Source organism: Oncorhynchus tshawytscha, linkage group LG08, assembly GCF_018296145.1.
Source record: "Oncorhynchus tshawytscha isolate Ot180627B linkage group LG08, Otsh_v2.0, whole genome shotgun sequence".
In the NCBI taxonomy this organism is placed as follows: Eukaryota; Metazoa; Chordata; class Actinopteri; order Salmoniformes; family Salmonidae; genus Oncorhynchus; species Oncorhynchus tshawytscha.
Window position 1 is genome coordinate 30209479 of NC_056436.1, and position 18352 is coordinate 30227830.

The window sequence follows — 18352 nt, forward strand, 5'->3', positions numbered from 1 at the left end:
CACAAACCTCATTCACAGCACTGTGTCTATTAGGTTAATGTTACATTTTTTAAGTAATGTTTAAAAAAAACACCCAATACCACTTGGCAATAAATAGGCCATAGAGGCAAAACAATTACAATTTAGCATTAACACTGGAGTGATAGATGTGCAGATGATGATGTGCAAGTAGAGTTTCTGGGGTGCAAAAGAGCAAAAAGATGAATAACAATATGAAGATGAGGTAGTTGGGTGTGCTATTTACAGATTGGCTGTGTACAGGTACAGTGATCGGTAAGCTGCTCTGACAGCTGATGCTTAAAGTTAGAAAGGGAGATATAAGTCTCCAATTTCAGTGATTTTTGCAATTCGTTCCAGTCATTGGCAGCAGAGAACTGGAAGGAAAGACGGCCAAAGGAAGTGTTGGCTTTGGGGATGACCAGTGAAATATACCTGCTGGAGCGCGTGCTATGGGTGGATGTTGCTATGGTGACCAGTGAGCTGAGATAAGACCTGATCCGTGGGTCCTCACCTGTTCCCTCTGCCTGGGTCCGACCTGTCCGGTGGCCACCGCATGTTGCTGCTTTGTGGCTCCAGCAGCCTAAGTATCCAGTCCCAGGGTCCTCATCGAGCTCTGCTGCTGCAGCCTCCACTCCTGAGACCCTCGTAGTGCTCTGCCGCTGTGGCCCTGTGGTCTCCAGTCCTGAGACCCTTGTAGTGCTCTGCCGCTGTGGCCCTGTGGTCTCCACTCCTGAGACCCTCGTAGTGCTCTGCCGCTGTGGCCCTGTGGTCTCCAGTCCTGAGACCCTTGTAGTGCTCTGCCGCTGTGGCCCTGTGGTCTCCAGTCCTGAGACCCTCGTAGTTCTCTGCCGCTGTGGCCCTGTGGTCTCCAGTCCTGAGACCCTCGTAGTGCTCTGCCGCTGTGGACCTGTGGTCTCCAGTCCTGAGACCCTCGTAGTGCTCTGCCGCTGTGGCCCTGTGGTCTCCAGTCCTGAGACCCTCGTAGTGCTCTGCCGCTGTGGTCTCCAGTCCTGAGACCCTCGTAGTGCTCTGCCGCTGTGGCCCTGTAGTCTCCAGTCCTGAGACCCTCGAAGTGCTCTGCCGCTGTGGCCCTGCGGTCTCCAGTCCTGGTGTTCTCTGGGTCAATGACTCCTGCTCTTCCCCTGGGGGTCTTACAAGCCCTCACCGTTGAGGTACTCCTACTGCCTGTTCCTGGGTGGAGGGGGCAGCCGCCACCAGATCCACCACCGCATCTTGTTGGCTCCCCTCTTCCAGACCTGCACTCCCCCCCACAGTATTACTCAACCTGGTCTGGTGACCTCAAGCACCTTTGTGACGGGGCGGTCAGGTGCACCGAAAGACAGGCCTTCTGTTGGACCAGTCTCCCGTTTGGTCTACATTTCTGTCTCTCTGGATGACCACAAGTAACCCTACCCCTATTTAACTAGGCAAGTCAGTTAAGAACAAATTCTTAATCTCAATGACAGCCTAGGAACAGTGGGTTAACTGCCTTGTTCATGGGCAGAACAACATATTTTTATCTTGTCAGCTCCGGTAGTTGATCTTGCAACCTTTCGGTTAATAGTCCAACGCTCTAACCACTAGCCTACCTGCCACTAGTCATGTTGCCAATAGAACAAGCTTTCACCTGACCCAAATTGTGATTTATAATGGACCATTTTTGGGGATTGCATACACAGCAACAGTAATTGTGTAAAGGTGTTGATTCAGCGCTGTGTTGCAAACAAAACAAATAAAGGTGTGCTTGCTCTAATTCCTCAACGGCACAGGTAAGAGAGCTCGAAAAAGCACCTTATAGCCAAATAATCTTCTTTGAGTCATTAAAGTGCATGGAAATTACAAAGTGCACACTTTGGAAAGGTGTGTGGTCACTTGGAAACACTACTTAGACCTCTCACTATTTTTTCGTCTTATGTTACACCTACCCCAAATTTTCCAAGAATATTATTTTATTACTGAATGTATCCAAAGTTAAACACATTGCGGAAAGTACAGCAACTGTTAAATGCAGATAAAATCAAGTGTAATATTTGGAATTAGTTGTGTCAGATTAACTGTTGTGTCCTCACCTTTAGTCTAACAATTTCCCCATAACCTTCAAACTGTTCCCTTTAAATTGGTATCATGGTTATCCATAGGCTTTCTATATTTCTTCTGTAAGAAACATTTAGCCCTATCCATATACAGTAGGCCAATTCCCACGAGTATAAGGGGTTCAAGCAGACCGGAACTGACATTGTTTTCCAATGGTAAACAGCCTGAGTGAACCATCTTAATTTATCCACCATTGTTGGTTATATCAGAGATAGTATATATAATGACGAGATGGTCTTGTCTCCGCCCTAACAATGGAAGTCGTTGTCCCAAAAGGCGGGAAGGCAGGTAGACAGATTTTGATGGGAGTGGATTCTCTCGCTTTGCCTCTTCCTCTCCTGTTAAGTTGCTTAATTTCTTCTTCGGCTTCTTCATGCGAGTTTCTGGCGGACTAGATGCTATGTTGTGTATTGCTGCCTTTCACAAGTTGGAGTGTGAATTGCACATTGTCACAAAAAAGGGAAAATAAATCAATCGCACCACCATCTAACCCTACACATATACACCATACCCATAAAACTCACCATCCCTATCCTACTACTTTACCCTACCAGCCTGGGAGGATGGAATCCCTTCTCTTAAAAACCCTTGTAAATCTTCTGCAGTAAAATCTCTTACACCACAACATTTCGCTGCCACTACCACATCTATTTTTTGGGGGATTCATGCTCCATCAGTGCAGTACAATAACCATAGCAATAAAACAAGAAATCCTAACGCTTACCCTCTCTTTATCTCTCTCTTCAGGTCTATTCACTGCGGGAATCCCAGTCAAATCACTCACCCTTGGGCTATCCTCTACACTCTTCCCTACCTCTGTAACCGATGTGAAATGGCTAGCTAGTTAGCGGTGGTGCGCGCTAATAGCGTTTCAATCAGTGACGTCACTTGCTCTGAGACCTTGAAGTAGTGGTTCCCCTTGCCCTGCAAGGGCCGTGGCTTTCGTGGAGCGATGCTTCGTGGGTGACTGTTGTCTTTGCAGAGGGTCCCTGGTTCGAGCCCGGGTAGGGGCGAGGGGACGGACTAAAGTTATACTGTTACATTGATGCTTTTGACCCAGATCACTGGTTGCTGCGGAAAAGGAGGAGGCCAAAAGGGGGGTGAGTGTAACCAATGTGAAATGGTTAGCGGTGGTGTGCACTAATAGCGTTTCAATCGGTGACATCACTTGCTTTGAGACCTTGAAGTAGTGATTCCCCTTGCGCTGCAAGGGCTGTGGCTTTTGTGGAGCGATGGGTAACGATGCTTCGTCGGTGACTGTTGTCTGTGTGCAGAGGGTCCCAGGTTCGAGCCCGGCGAGGGGACGGACTAAAGTTATACTGTTACACCTCAGCATAAGAAACTTTCTGCCTCACTCGAACTCTGGCATAAGAAACTTTCTGCCTCTCTCGAACTCTGGCTCTCTCTCTCTCTCTCTCTCTCTCTCTCTCTCTCTCTCTCTCTCTCTCTCTCTCTCTCAGGGCACTTCAGATCCCAAGCTGCCTGGGTACCCCTACAGTTGGCTCTCGATCCCAACTTTACACTCCCTCGGACTATAACCCCCTGCACATTTATCACATTGTGGGATCTCCCTTCTAGACAATGTGGCAACATGTCTGAATCATTGGCACCTAAAGCACCCTAGCGAGTTCGGATCATAGGCCCTCACAGATGAGCAAATATAACATAAAAGGTAAGGTTGAGGTAGAAACTCTGTCAAAGCTCAACAAGACAGACAGGGTATTTTCAGTCTTGCCCTTGCTACCGGGTCCACACTCTCACCAAAATGGCAGGCATCACAAACACCAGGAATATTATTTTTTATTTGATTCACCTCTACACTCAACCCCACTGGTCACTCCTTTGAGTGGTGACCTTCTCCAGAGAGCTACACGACACAGGTTGAGCCCTGAGATGCCCACTGCTACTGGGTTGAGGATACTCAAAAAAATCGAAACAATTCCACTTCTTGAAACTTTCACAGATGTAAACGTTCCCAGTTTGTCCTTTGCCCAGCTTGAAACAACGTATGGGTCGGCCAAAAGCAGGAATCCACTTTTTCGCAAGATAATCTCACTCCTACTGGTCCAAAATCATCTCTGGTAGGATTCTCAGGGCAAACGCTGAAAGTCTCTACCACACCTGTCGCCACAGGTACTTTATCCTGGTCTGGCTCAAATTCAGAGCACTCACTACTGCCAACCGACTACATTTTGAGATTCTCAAGAGAGTAAGTAGATTTATGGCTAAGTCCAGTTGGTTTGTACCCAAAGGTGGGAACTCAGAAGACAAAGGATTGAACAATGGTTTGTACTCAGGAAACGAAGGTCTGTACTTAGCGCCATTATGACGCCCTCTCATCATCATCATCATCACACTTCCCATTCTGCTTCATTCGTTTCCACATCCACATATATCCGGTCACAACTAGGGTGGACAACCCCCCACCTCAACCACATTTGTTGATGCAGAGAGGGCCCCCCAGTCCTGGTTTACTCAAAAGTATAGTCTATCGGAGTTAGTTGTTCAATATGAAGCCTAGGGTCACATTCCCCTGCTCAGATGTTGCATGCATCAACCAATAGTAGCGTGCCATTTCATCAACTGTGCTGTTGGCCACCAGACTGCTATAGCATGTGATGTGGTTAGCTGATACAACTCCTGGAAAGGTATTTTACGTAAGAGCTGGCATGCGCCAGCAACGCCTAGGCAGAGGAACTTGGCCTAGGTGTTGGTGTTGAGGTCAGAGTTCATAGAGCTGTGTGCGAGAACACAAACAAAAATAAGCAGCATGCAAAAATATTGCGCAAAAGTGAAGTGCTAATAAAACATTTGAAAGCACACATGGGGGATATCAATCTCCTTCAATGGGAGTCAAATTCAATCCAACCTTATTAAACGTAAAAAGTAATCATGCAAAGTACACAGCAAACTCATGCAAAACAGCTATAAAGTTGTCATGCAAAATGCTTGTTGCAGCATGACACTCAGGATATTATATACACTCACAAGGCAGTTTATTAGGTACACCACCCTGTTCACAAGAATTGATCGCTCCTACAGATGAGTCAGGTGGCCGTGCTTTGTTATATAAAGCAGGCAGACAGGCATCAAGGCATTCAGTTCCTGTTCTATTGAACATTAGAATGGGCAAAACGAGTGCCAGGTGTGCCGGAGCCAGTATCTCAGAGCCTCCTGGGCTTTTCACGCACACCAGTGTCTAGGGTATAGGGGATGGCCGATTAATCGGGATGGCCGATTAATTAGGGCCGATTTCAAGTTTTCATAACAATCGGAAATGGGTCATTTTTTTACACCCTTATTTAATTAACAACGCAAGTCAGTTAAGAACACATTCTTATTCTCAATGACGGCCGAGGAACGGTGGGTTAACTGCCTTGTTCAGGGGCAGAACGACCGATTTTTACCTTGTCAGCTCGGGGATTCGATCTTGCAACCTTACGGTTAACTAGTCCAACACTCTTACCACCTGCCTTACATTGCACTCCACGAGGAGTCTGCCTGTTACACGAATGCAGTAAGAAGCCACGGTAAGTTGCTAACTAGCATTAAACTTATCTTCTAAAAAAATCCATCAATCATAATCACTAGTTAACTACACATGGTTGATGATATTAATAGTTTATCTAGCGTGTACTGCTTTGCATATAATCGATGCTGTGCGCATTTGCAAAAAAGGACTGTCGTTGCTCCAACGTGTACCTGACCATAAACATCAATGCCTTTCTTAAAATCAATACACAAGTATATATTTTTAAACCTGCATATTTAGTTAATATTGCCTGCTAACATGGATTTCTTTTAACTAGGGAAATTGTGTCACTTCTCTTGCAACAGAGTCAGGGTATATGCAGCAGTTTGGGCCGCCTGGCTCGTTGCAAACTGTGTGAAGACTATTTCTTCCTAACAAAGACAGCCAACTTCGCCAAATGGGGGATGATTTAACAAAGCGCATTTGCGAAAAAAGCACAATCGTTGCACGACTGTAACCAAACACATCAATGCCTTTCTTAAAATTAATACACAGAAGTATTTATTTTTAAACCTGCATATTTAGCTAAAAGAAATCCAGGTTAGCAGGCTCTTCGCAATTCTTCAAGCATTGAGCTGTTTATGACTTCAAGCCTATCAACTCCCAAGATTAGGCTGGTGTAACCGATGTGAAATGGCTAGCTAGTTAGCGTTTCAAACGTCACTCGCTCTGAGACTTGGGAGTGGTTGTTCCCCTTGCTCTGCATGGGTAACGCTGCTTCAAGGGTGGCTGTTGTCGATGTGTTCCTGGTTCGAGCCCAGGTAGGAGCGAGGAGAGGGACGGAAGCTATACTGTTACACTGGCAATACTAAAGTGCCTATTAGAACATCCAATAGTCAAAAGGTATATGAGAGAAATAGTCCTATAATAACTACAACCTAAAACTTCTTACCTGAGAATATTGAAGACTCATGTTAAAAGGAACCATCAGCTTTCATATGTTCTCATGTTCTGAGCAAGGAACTTAAACGTTAGCTTTCTCACATGGCACATATTGTACTTTTACTTTCTTCTCCAACACTGTGTTTTTGCATTATTTAAACCAAATTGAACGTTTCATTATTTGAGGCTAAATTGATTTTATTGATGTATTATATTAAGTTAAAATAAGTGTTCATTCAGTATTGTTGTAATTGTCATTATTACAAATAAATATATATATATTTTTTTAAATAAATAAATAAAATCGTCCAATTAATCGGTATCGGCTTTTTTTGGTCCTCCAATAAATTGTTATCGGTATTGGCGTTGAAAAATCATAATCGGTCGACCTCTACTAGGGTATACCGTCAATGGTGTGACAAACAAAAAACATCCAGTCAGTGGCAGTCCTTTGGGCGAAAACAGCTTGTTGATGAGAGGTCGAAGAAGAATAGCAAGAATCGTGCAATTTAACAGGTGAGCCGTAAACAGACAAGTAATACAACAATGGTGTGCAGAACAGCATCTCGGAACACACAACTCGTCGATCCTTGTCACGGATGGGCTATTGCAGCAGACGACCACACCGAGTTCCACTCCTATCAGATAAAAACAAGAAGCGGCTCCAGTGGGCACACGATCACCAACACTAGACAATTGAGTGGAAAAACATTGCCCCCAGACCTCAACACAATAGAGCATCTTTGGGATGAGATGGAACGGGCTGTTCGCAGCATGAATGTACCACTGTCCAATCTGCAGCAACTGGGTGATGCTATCGCATCAGCACAGACCAACATCCCTGTGGAATATTTCAGACACCTTGTAGAATGAAGTCCTAAAGAGCTCAGGCTGTTCTGGAGGCAAAGGGGGGTCCGAACCGGTACTAGATGGGCGTACTTAATAAACCGGCTGGTGAGTTGTTGATGTTGTTGATTTGGGACAGAAAAAACTCTGTAGTACACTTAAAACAGAGTTTGCACTTATACAAACTGCACTCGCGAGTAGTCGACTGTGTATCATTACATTTCAAACAATATCATGATTGAGCTGTATTATGTCAAAACTGCATGAGAAACTCTCTTGGATTGAAGGAGATATTTTCAGAAAAGTATACATTTTTGTAAATCAATAACATTGGTCAGACCATTTTCTCATCACCCTGAGAGACATTCTAAAACAAACCAGATATTCTTATTTCTAATGACGTGAAAACATCAACCGACTTTGAACAGCAGATCTGCGAGATTACCATGATACATGCACTACTGTTTGTTAATATCCTCATTATTTAAATCAAACTTTATTTACAAAGAGCATTTTTCAAAGTAAATCCATCATGTATCTATTTCTCTGAAACCCAGTGCATGAATGATTGTTTCTTTTCTAAGAGTTATCCACAACCTGCCTTTTTATACCCATCTGCTGACAGAAGATATATTTGTCCTGATTTTCTTTATTCTTTGTGTTTTCATCCTGTTTTCTTTCTTTGTAGATGTTGTTTTATGTTTCGGAAGATTAGTCTTGAATCTTTTACCACAGACTGAGAATCCATATGATTTCTCTCCTGTGTGAATTAGTTTATTCTCAATTAGGTTCCCCTTCTTATTGAAGCTTTTCCCACAGATAAACAATTTCTCTCCTGTCTGAGTCCATATATGGTCAGTTAGATTAGTCTTCTGAGTGAAGCTTTCCCCGCAGTCATCACAGCTAAATTATATCTCCCCTGTGTGAGTCTGTATATACATATTCAGCTTCCCCTTATGATTTACGCTTTTCACAGTCACCGCAGATAAATGATTACTTTGCTGTGTGATGATTACTCTACTGTGTGAATCCGTATATGTGCAGTTAAGTGCTCCTTGCGTATGAAGCCTTTACCGCATTCACCACAGCTAAATGGTTTCTCTCCTGTGTGAGTCAGTGTATGCCTCCTTAGGTCCCCCTTCTGATTGAAGCACTTACAGCAAAAATTACAGCTAAATGGTTTCTCTCCTGTGTGAGTCAGTATATGTCTTCTTAGGTCTCCCTTGTGATTGAAGCTTTTCCCACAGTAACCACAGCTAAATGGTTTCTCTCCTGTGTGAATCCTCATGTGCATGGACAGATTTCCTTTTTGTTTGAAGGTCTTGCCACAAAAGGGGCAGGTGCAGGGTTTCCCACTGTGACAGAGTCGGACATGGGCCTTCAGTTTACAGGTGGAAATGTACTGTTTTTTGCAGAAGTGACATTCGCTGAGTCTCTTCTTGGCGAGAGTCACATGCCTCTGCAGGTCAGCTGTGAGAGGAAACATTTTGCCACAGTCACAGCAGCGATGAGTTTTTATAGATGTGGTGCTGGGTTTGGAACAGTGTTCCTCCATTGGTGGGTTTGGATCCAATGGTTGGCTTCTGTCAAGTCCTACTGGGTTGCTGCTTAAGGCTGAGCTGTGGCTGTAGACAATGTTTTGATTATCTGGAGGGTCACAGAGCATTTCATAACCCTTTAGGTGGGTCACAGTGCCAAAAGGTTTAGGATCCACTAGTTTAGAGTCACACTCTCTGTTCTCCACTGTTTGGGACAGAGTCAAGGACCAAAGTGGGTCTTCCTGATCACGTTCACTTTTCACACAGGAAGGAGTGAATTTGAACTCTATGATATCAGGCTCCAACCCTTGAAGCTGCTCTTCCTCCTGACTGGTCCTGAGTTCCTCATGTTTCTCTTTAATCTGTGTGGGCTCTAGATCCTCCTGCCCCAGACTGTGGCTCCACTCCTGCTCACAGTGCTGCTGCTCAGAGGGAACCTCCTCTTCAGAGACAGCGAGAGAGAGCTGCAGGGAGTCTGGAGGGAGGGAGAAGAGGAACAGAGGTTATCTATATACCACAAAATTAATATAGAACACTTGAATCATAAAGGTGAATTATATACTTCTATGATCTATACAGCCTTTAGATGTGCCCGAGTGCAGATAGCTAGGCTCAGCTTCTAGACCGAGATTGTATCTAGCAGTAGGCTATAACACGAGCCAAACGTGCGACTTATTTAACAACCTGTGTCTGTGCCTGTTTGGCAATGCTTTTAGGAGGGTATATCTGTCATCGGTGGACGGTTCTGATAAGGAACGGGTCTTCTGCATCACAGAGTGGTGCACAGGAAATAATTAAATCCATAAATTAGATGCTACAATCCCCGTACATGGATTGTATGTTGTTATCGCTTTGCACACACACCTGTCTGTCCTAGCTAATCAGCCTCGCAATACAGGTATCATGTTGCTGCAGTCAGGAAGTAAACCGAAGCATGTGCGAGCAAACATTGACATCCATGTTTTGGTTTGAATTGGAGAAGGAGTGGTAACAATTGGATTGAATTATTTCCTGGGCACCATTTGGTGATGTAAACTAGGTATTATAAATCAGTCATTTTGACCCAGAGGAATATTTTACAGTCCAAAGGTGGTTTATTAAATTCTTCCAATTTATCATGACTTTGTCAATCAACTTGATGGTTGCTGATAATGGGCCTCTGTACGCCAATGTAGATATTCCATTAAAAATCAGCTGTTGCCAGCTACAATAGTCATTTACAACATTAACAATGTCTACACTGTATTTCTGATCAATTTGATGTTATTTTAAAATGGACCAAAAAAAGTGCTTTTCTTTCAAAAACATGGACATTTCTAAGTGACCCCAAACTTTTGAACAGCACTGTATGTGTGTATATTTACAGTACCAGTCAACACTACTCAAGGGTCTTTGTTTATTTTATTTTTTTACAATTGTCTACATTGTAGAATAATAGTGAAGACATCAAAACTATGAAAAAACACATGGAATCATGTAGTAACCAACAACAACAAAAGTTAAATCAAAATATTTTCTATTTTATAAGTAGCCACCCTTTGCCTTGATGACAGCTTTGCACTCGCTTGGCATTCTCTCAACCAGCTTCATGAGGTAGTCACCTGGAATGCATTTAAATTAACAGGTGTGCCTTGTTAAAAGTTAAATAGTGGGATTTCTTTCCTTCTTAATGCGTTTGAGCCAAGCAGTTGTGTTGTGACCAGGCAGGGCTGGTATACAGAAGATTGACCTATTTGGTAAAAGACCCTGTTTATATTATGGCAAGAACAGCTGAATTAAGAAAAGAGAATCAACAGTCCTTTGATCTGAGTCCAAATTTGAGATTTTTTGGTTCCAACCGCCATATCTTTGTGAGATGCAGAGTAGGTGAATGGATGATCTCCACATGTGTGGTTCCCACCATGAAGCATGGAGGAGGTGTGATGGTGCTTTGCTGGTGACACTGTCTGATTTATTTAGAATTCAAGGCACACTTAACCAGCATGGCTACCACAGCGATACGCCATTCCATCTGGTTTGCACTTAGTGGGACTATCATTTGTTTTTCAAAAGGACAAATACCCCACACACCTCCAGGCTGTGGAATGACTATTTGACCAAGAAGGAGAGTGATGGAGTGGTGCATCAGATGACCTGGCCTCCACAATCACCTGACCTCAACCCAATTGAGATGGTTTGGGATGAATTGGACCGCAGAGTGAAAGAAAAGCTGCCAACAAGTGTTCAGCATATGTGGGAACTCCTTAAAGACTGTTGGAAAAGCATTCCTCATGAAACTGGTTGAGAAAATGCCAAGAGTGTGCACAGCTGTCATCAAGGCAAAGGGTGGCTACTTTGAAGAATCTCAAATACATTTGGATTTGTTTAACACTTTTTTGGTTACTACCTGATTCCATGTGTGTTATTTCACAGTTTTGATGTCATCAAATGTATTTATTTATATAGCCCTTCTTACATCCGCTGATATATCAAAGTGCTGTACAGAAACCCAGCTTAAAACCCCAAATAGCAAGCAATGCAGGTGTAAAAGCACGGTGGCTCTTCACTATTATCCTACAATGTAGAAAAATAGTTCAAATAAAATAAAAACCCTGGAATGAGTAGGTGTCCAAACTTATATATACACACAGTTTCTTCAGAAAGTATTCACACCCCTTGACTTTATCCACATTTTGTTGTGTTACAGCCGGAATTAAAAATGTATGAAATTGCGATTGTCACTGGCCTACACACAATACTCCATATTGTCAATGTGGAATTATGTTTTTAGTAATTTTTTAAAACAAATTAATTAAAAGTGAATAGCTGAAATGTCTTGAGTCAATAAGTATTCACCCCTTTGTTATGACAAGCCTAAATAAGTTCAGGAGTAAAAATGTGCTTAACAAGTCACATAATAAGTTGCATGGACTCATAGTGTGCAATAATCGTGTTAAACATGATTTTAAATGACTACCTCATCTCTGTATCTCACACGTACAGATAATTGTAAGGTTCATCAGTCGAGCCGTGAATTTCAAACACAGATTCAACCACAAAGACCAGGGAGGTTTTCCAATGCCATAATTTCACTTTGATATTATGGGGTATAAAATCTCAATTTAATCAATTTTAAATTCAGGCTGTAACACAACAATGTGGAAAAAGTAAGGTGATGTGAATATTTTCTGAAAGCATTGTACAGAGAAGGGTTTGCGCTAAATGCAGCCTAGAGTATAAGAGCTACCATAGCAGCTACCACTTCCATTGTTTCACTTACAGCGTTGCTAAATAAAGAAAACTCAATGTCTCTGGATCAATAGATGAATCACTTTTTGTCAATAAAATGAAGTATAACTTTAAATGGCAATTGCTTACCACAAATATCTATTTCAACATTGTGAAAATTAGATGATACTATAATCAAATAATGGTAAATTAGCTTTTTAGTACTAATGTGGATTGCAGCTGCCTTAGCATTTTAGCAACTACTTAGCATGTTAGCTAACCCTTCCCTTGTAAATCGTAACATACAGTATCATACGAAATGGATGCTGAAGATCCACAACTGAATACACACCAATCGAAAGGTATACTAAATCCACAGTCTCGGATTTACATTCAGAAAACAGGAGGTTGGTGGCACCCTAATTGAGGAGGACGGGCTTATGGTAATGGCTGGGGCAGAATAGGTTGATTAGTTGGCCATAAAGAAAACATTGACCTTTTTGTTTTACAGAATATGCTAAAACTAGTCTCATCATCAACTTTTCTTTCAGATAATAGTAATTAGTACATGTAAGAAATAAGTTTATATTTTGCTAATGTAGCAGGCGCACAAAGCAGGTTGGCGCTTCCAGGCAGCGTGTTACAATGTTTGAAATGCTTTTTTTGTTGCGCTGCATACTTTTCCTTGCTCTTTTAATGGGAGTAAGCATGGCTTTGACAACGATGGATTGGATCGTTGTGGAATACTCATCACATTTTTTACGATATTACAAAAAACATGCATCTCCATTGGCACCGCATATCCAAGATAAACTTCAGTGCTCGGGATAATGTGCACAAGAAGCCGGGTGAGAGGGAATACAGCTGGTAAGGGCAGATTGAGGAAAATACTGACAATAGAAGGTAACAAATCTAAAATACATCAATACAATCACTCACTTGAATGCAGAGTTCTAAATGTATTATGCAAAGTCGCAAATATGTCCAAAAAAGCCCCAGAGACGCCAAATGTTCCGAATTCAAGATCATTGATAAACAAAGTGGATGAATTTGAACTGCTTCTTCAATCAGTAAATGCAGACATTGGATGTGTCACTGAAACTTGGGCCCACGAAAATATCCTAGATTAATCTCTTTTCATACAAGACTATCAGCTGCTCAGAAATGACAGGTCCAGAGAGGGGATGAGAGGATGGGGCGTGGCCATGTATGTGAATCACAGTATGCAGGAAAAGAGAATAACTGACCTAGAGAAATAGGTATTTGAGTGTATGTGGCTTCAGCTCTGTCCTAAACAACTCTGCAGCTCAGTTTCAACTCTGGAAGTGGGAGTACTCTACCATCCACCATGGGCAAATGAAAAAATCCACAGTGTTCTGCTGAAGTGTTATCTCATAAACACTGTCAATGTGATCAGGATGTCCTCTCCCCAAATGGGTCTCATCCTGTGTGGGGACTTTAATCACCTGCCCATCAAGATGCTGACAAACTCCCATCCAGACATGAAACAAGTGGTCAAAGACAAGACCAGAGGGGACACCATCCTAGATATGATCCTTACAAATATGAAGAATCACTGCAACACCCCCACTGTACTTGCTCCTCTGGGATCCAGTGATCACAAATGTCTGCTGTTCTCCTCAAACACAACATCAGGAGGGAGAAGCAGGAGCAGCGGGAAAAAAGAATGTCTGGTAACCCAGAACAGACAGGAGGCCTTGGCACGATGTATGGCCAGTACTGCGTGGTCTGCCATATATGAGGTGGAGAGCATCGATGCAAAGGTGGAGACGTTACACTCCTGCATTCAAACTGCACATGATGTATGCATGCCAATAAGAAACACTGGACAAGCCCTGGATGACTGAACGAATAAAGGCTGCCATCAGGAAAATACATATTTTCAACAGATGGGGAAAAACAATGAAATTGAGAAAATACAGAAACACAGAACAAATGCTTATCAAGGAAGCAAAGACAAACTACTACAAATTTGAAATCCACGATCTATAGAAGTAAAACCCTAAGGAATGATGGCACTTCATTAACAAAGGACTGGGATGAAAAACAACACCAGGAGGGAGAATACAGGTTGGGGGAATTGAAGACGACAACATGGCTGATGTTTTTTGCTGAGGCATGGACAAGCACCACACCGCTTGGCATTTTCCCCCTGCCCATGCCTACAGGCAGGTTGAGCTGTGCAGCATTGCCCAGATAAAGCAAGCTCTGACCAGACTCAGCCCACATAAAGCGTGTGGTCCTGATGGCATTCCAGCCTGGCTACTAAAAGAGCAGGAGATCTAGCCCCTGTCATCACACACATAGTTAACACCTATTGGCAGGGGGACTATTCCTGCTGCCTGGAAGATTGCCAATGTATGTCCAATATCTAAAGTGTCAAACCCATGTACAACGAGTGACTGGAGGCCCATCTGTCTAACTTCATGCCCTGGAAAAATCCAGGAGCTTCATCATTTAAAAATAACTAATGCCAACAGTTTTATCAGCGTGCACGAATCAGTATGCCTACCTACCAAGTCTTGCACTACTACCACCCTTGTGAAAGCCACACTCCTGGCTGACAGCTACAGACTCCAGAAAACCAACAATGGTGAGGGTGTAACTTGCTGATAAACTTGCCCAAAGCCTTTGATCAAAAGAATCACGCAAAGCTCCTGTGTCCAATGTTACTTTCCTGGCTCCACAGCCACACCACCAGAAGAAGGCAAAGGGTGGTGGCCTGCTGAATGACCTGCTCCCTCAAAGGTAACTGCACCACCAGGCTCCTGAGAAACAGCCACGAACTGTCCTGTATTTCTGCCCGTACGAACCGCCTGCAAAACGCAGGCCCCAAAATTATGTTTTAAAAAATCACATTAATACTTTCCATCATGAAAAATGTCCTGTTAATGTTTCAAGCGTTCAGTATTATGTGTTATGTATTTTAAATGAGTGTTTTACAATTATTAGTAATATAAATTCTGCATTTCTTCAGTTTTATCTGTGAGCAAGAATAAATAAACTCAAACTATGATTGTTGCTTTTTCCAATAAGTTTCTCCTTGAGGTCAAAAATATGTTGGTAACTGTTTAGGGTAGGCAACTTGTTTCCTGGAGTGCCGCAGGATTTTGTTTCAACTAGCCACCACACCTGACCAACTGAACTAATTGATCAGTTCAATGATTGCCTAAATTCAAAACACCTGGTCTTCCAGGTCGGTTAGATCAAAAACATGAAGTGAATGTGGCGCTCCAGGACCAGGGTTGCCTAGGGGTTAAAAATATATTAAAATGTTTGATTCCTGTTAGCTTAAATAGTTAATTCGGTAGAACTATAGCTAGCTATCAGTGAATCTACATAGCTAAATTACATACGAACCTTTTCTGCATAGTGTTATCTCCGGTGTGACCCGCAGAAGTCTCCGTAGCCGATCATTCTCCTCCTCGTACTCCACTACCGTTTTCTCAACTGCCCCGAAAATCTCCACAGCAGCCGCCATTAAACGCTCATTTAAAAATACACGCAACAACTGTAGTTGAGACATTTCGGTCGATTCTGGGTTCGGTAGCCTGTTCAGTTCAGTCAGTAGTGTGTCTTTGTTTACTCCACCCAAAGGTCGCGAGACTTGCGAAACGGACCAAGCCGTGGTTTGTCAAGTCAATGACAGAAGGGTAAAAATGATTCCTTGGTTGAATAAAATTCTCGAAATCTAGAGGTACAACCTAGATTCGAGTCAATGTTTTAAGAAGTTGAACATGTAATTACTTCAACCTCGTGAAAGTGACACATTTTCATTAAGGTCAAAAACAACTTAATATCGAAGGAGTTCCTTTGATTTAACAGCTGGCGCATGCGTAGTTCGGCACGAGACGACCCGATGACGCAATTCTACTCATGACCTTAGCTAGCCATCGTCGCCTACAAATGTGATCGGGGATTTCTCTTAATGAAGACAGGCTAAAACTGGTTTTCTTTGTACTGGTTTGTCTTAACAAAGTCGTCTCCAATCCTACTTCCGTGTTCTAGCCAAGGAATTTGAGAACGTTCTTTGTTTTTAGTGGGTAGCGAGCCCCGAAATGTACAACAGCCCCGCCATCCGGATGGGAGGTTTTACTACGCTTCAAGGCAGCCTACAGACCAGTAGTAAAGGGAAACGATTACTTCATGTAGACGACCAGTGGTTATCATAAGTATAGGATGATCTGGGAGAATTCATTCTTCATCAGAAGTCGACTGTATGTCATTACTCTATACAAGAGTCAAACAATATCATGAATGAACAGCATTTGGTCAGAATGTATGTTTATTTTATTTTATTTCACCTTTATTTAACCAGGTAGGCTAGTTGAGAACAAGTTCTGCGACCTGGCCAAGATAAAGCATAGCAGTGTGAACAGACAACACAGAGTTACACATGGAGTAAACAAATAACAAGTCAATAACACAGTAGAAAAAAAAAGAGTCTATATACATTGTGTGCAAAAGGCATGAGGAGGTAGGCGAATAATTACAATTCTGCGGATTAACACTGGAGTGATAAATGATCAGATGGTCATGTACAGGTAGAGATATTGGTGTGCAAAAGAGCAGAAAAGTAAATATAAACAGTATGGGGATGAGGTAGGTAAAATTGGGTGGGCTATTTACCGATATACTATGTACAGCTGCAGAGATCGGTTAGCTGCTCAGATAGCAATAGAGTGTTGGGCCAGTAACCGAAAGGTTTCTGGATCTAATCCCCAAGCTGACAAGGTAAAAAAATCTGTCGTTCTGCCCCTGAGCAAGGCAGCTAACCCACTGTTCCCAGGGCGCCGAAGACGTGGATGTCGATTAAGGCAGACCTCCTTACCTCTCTGATTCAGAAGATGTCGAAGACACATTTCAGTTGAAGGCATTCCGTTGTACAACTGACTAGGTAACCCCCTTTCACTTTACCAGTAATACCTAGCAATAAAAAAATACACCCATAATCCAGAAAAAAGATATAAAGAAATAAAAAAATATCAGAATGTGCAATGTCAAAGCCCAGAATATAAGAATATATACAGATAATGTATAGGTGTGTAATGTATATATACATATAATGGTGTGTAATGACAGTATGGAAAGTATATGAATAGAAAAGGTGTGTACAGCAGTAGTTATAGGATGATCTATGACAAGAATACAGTATATACATATAAAGTGGGTGAAATAGTATGTAAAAAATTATTAAAGTGACCAGTGTCCAATGACTATGTACATAGGGCAGCAGTCTCTAAGGTAGAGTACTGGGTGGTAGCCGGCTAGGACTAAGGCTAGTGGTGACTGTTTGACAGTCTGATGGCCTGGAGATCGCGGTTTCTCATTCTTGGTCCCAGCTTTGATTGCCTCCACCTTCTAACAGCGTGAACAGGCCATGGCTCGTGTGGCTGAGGTTCTTTATGATCTTCCTGTGACAATGGGTGCTGTAGATGTCCTGGAGGGCAGGCAAATGTGCCCCCAGTGATGCATTGGGCGTGCTCGCTCTGTTGTCCCCTGCCGTCCACGATTAGCTCCTTCGTTTTGTTGATGTTGAGGGAGAGGATATTTTCCCAGCACCACTCCACCACTCCGGTTCTCACCTCCTCGTTTAGCCTCTGATTGCCTTACGGAGGACGTAGCTGGTCTGTTTATACACGTCCATGTTCCCAGTCACCTTGCCATGATTAAATGTGGTGGTTTATATTTTCAGTTTTGCTCGAATGCTGCCATCTGTCCATGGGTTTTGGTTTGGATAAGTGCTAGTCATCACAGTGGGAACAACATCCTCTATGCACTTCCTGATTAACCCAGTCACAGAGTCATTGTATACTTCAATACTATTCTCAGAGGCAACCCGTAACATTTCCCAGTCTGCGTGATCAAAACAATCTTGATGCATGGATTACATGGCAGTGATGATGACCGAAGAAAATTATCTTGGGGGGTAATGAGGTCGGCATTTGATGGTAAAGTATTCCAGATTGGGAAAAAACAAAAAGACTTGAGTTCCTGTACGTTACCACGATCACACCATGAGTTGTTAATCATGAAACAAACCCCTCTGCCTTTCTTTTTCCCGGATAGTTCTTTCTTCCTGTCCACGCGATTGACGTAGAACCCCGCTGGCTGAATCGACAGGGACAATATCTCCAGAGAGAGCCATGCTTCTGTAAAACAGAGTATGTTACAGTCCCTGATTTCTCTCTGGAGGGAGATCCTCGCCCTGAGCTCGTCTACTTTGATGTCC

The 18352-nt window shown here is 42.8% G+C and overlaps 1 protein-coding gene across 1 annotated transcript in view; it reads right to left on the reverse strand.

Annotated features, from left to right (window-relative positions):
- LOC112256666 (piggyBac transposable element-derived protein 4) overlaps window positions 1-16122 on the reverse strand; it is a 43953-nt gene extending 27831 nt beyond the window's left edge. The window contains exon 1 of the mRNA XM_024430069.2: window positions 15481-16122. Within this exon, the coding sequence (XP_024285837.2) occupies window positions 15481-15646 (166 nt within the window). The 5' untranslated portion in view covers window positions 15647-16122. The remainder of the gene's footprint in view (window positions 1-15480) is intronic.
- Between the last annotated feature and the right edge of the window lie 2230 nt (window positions 16123-18352).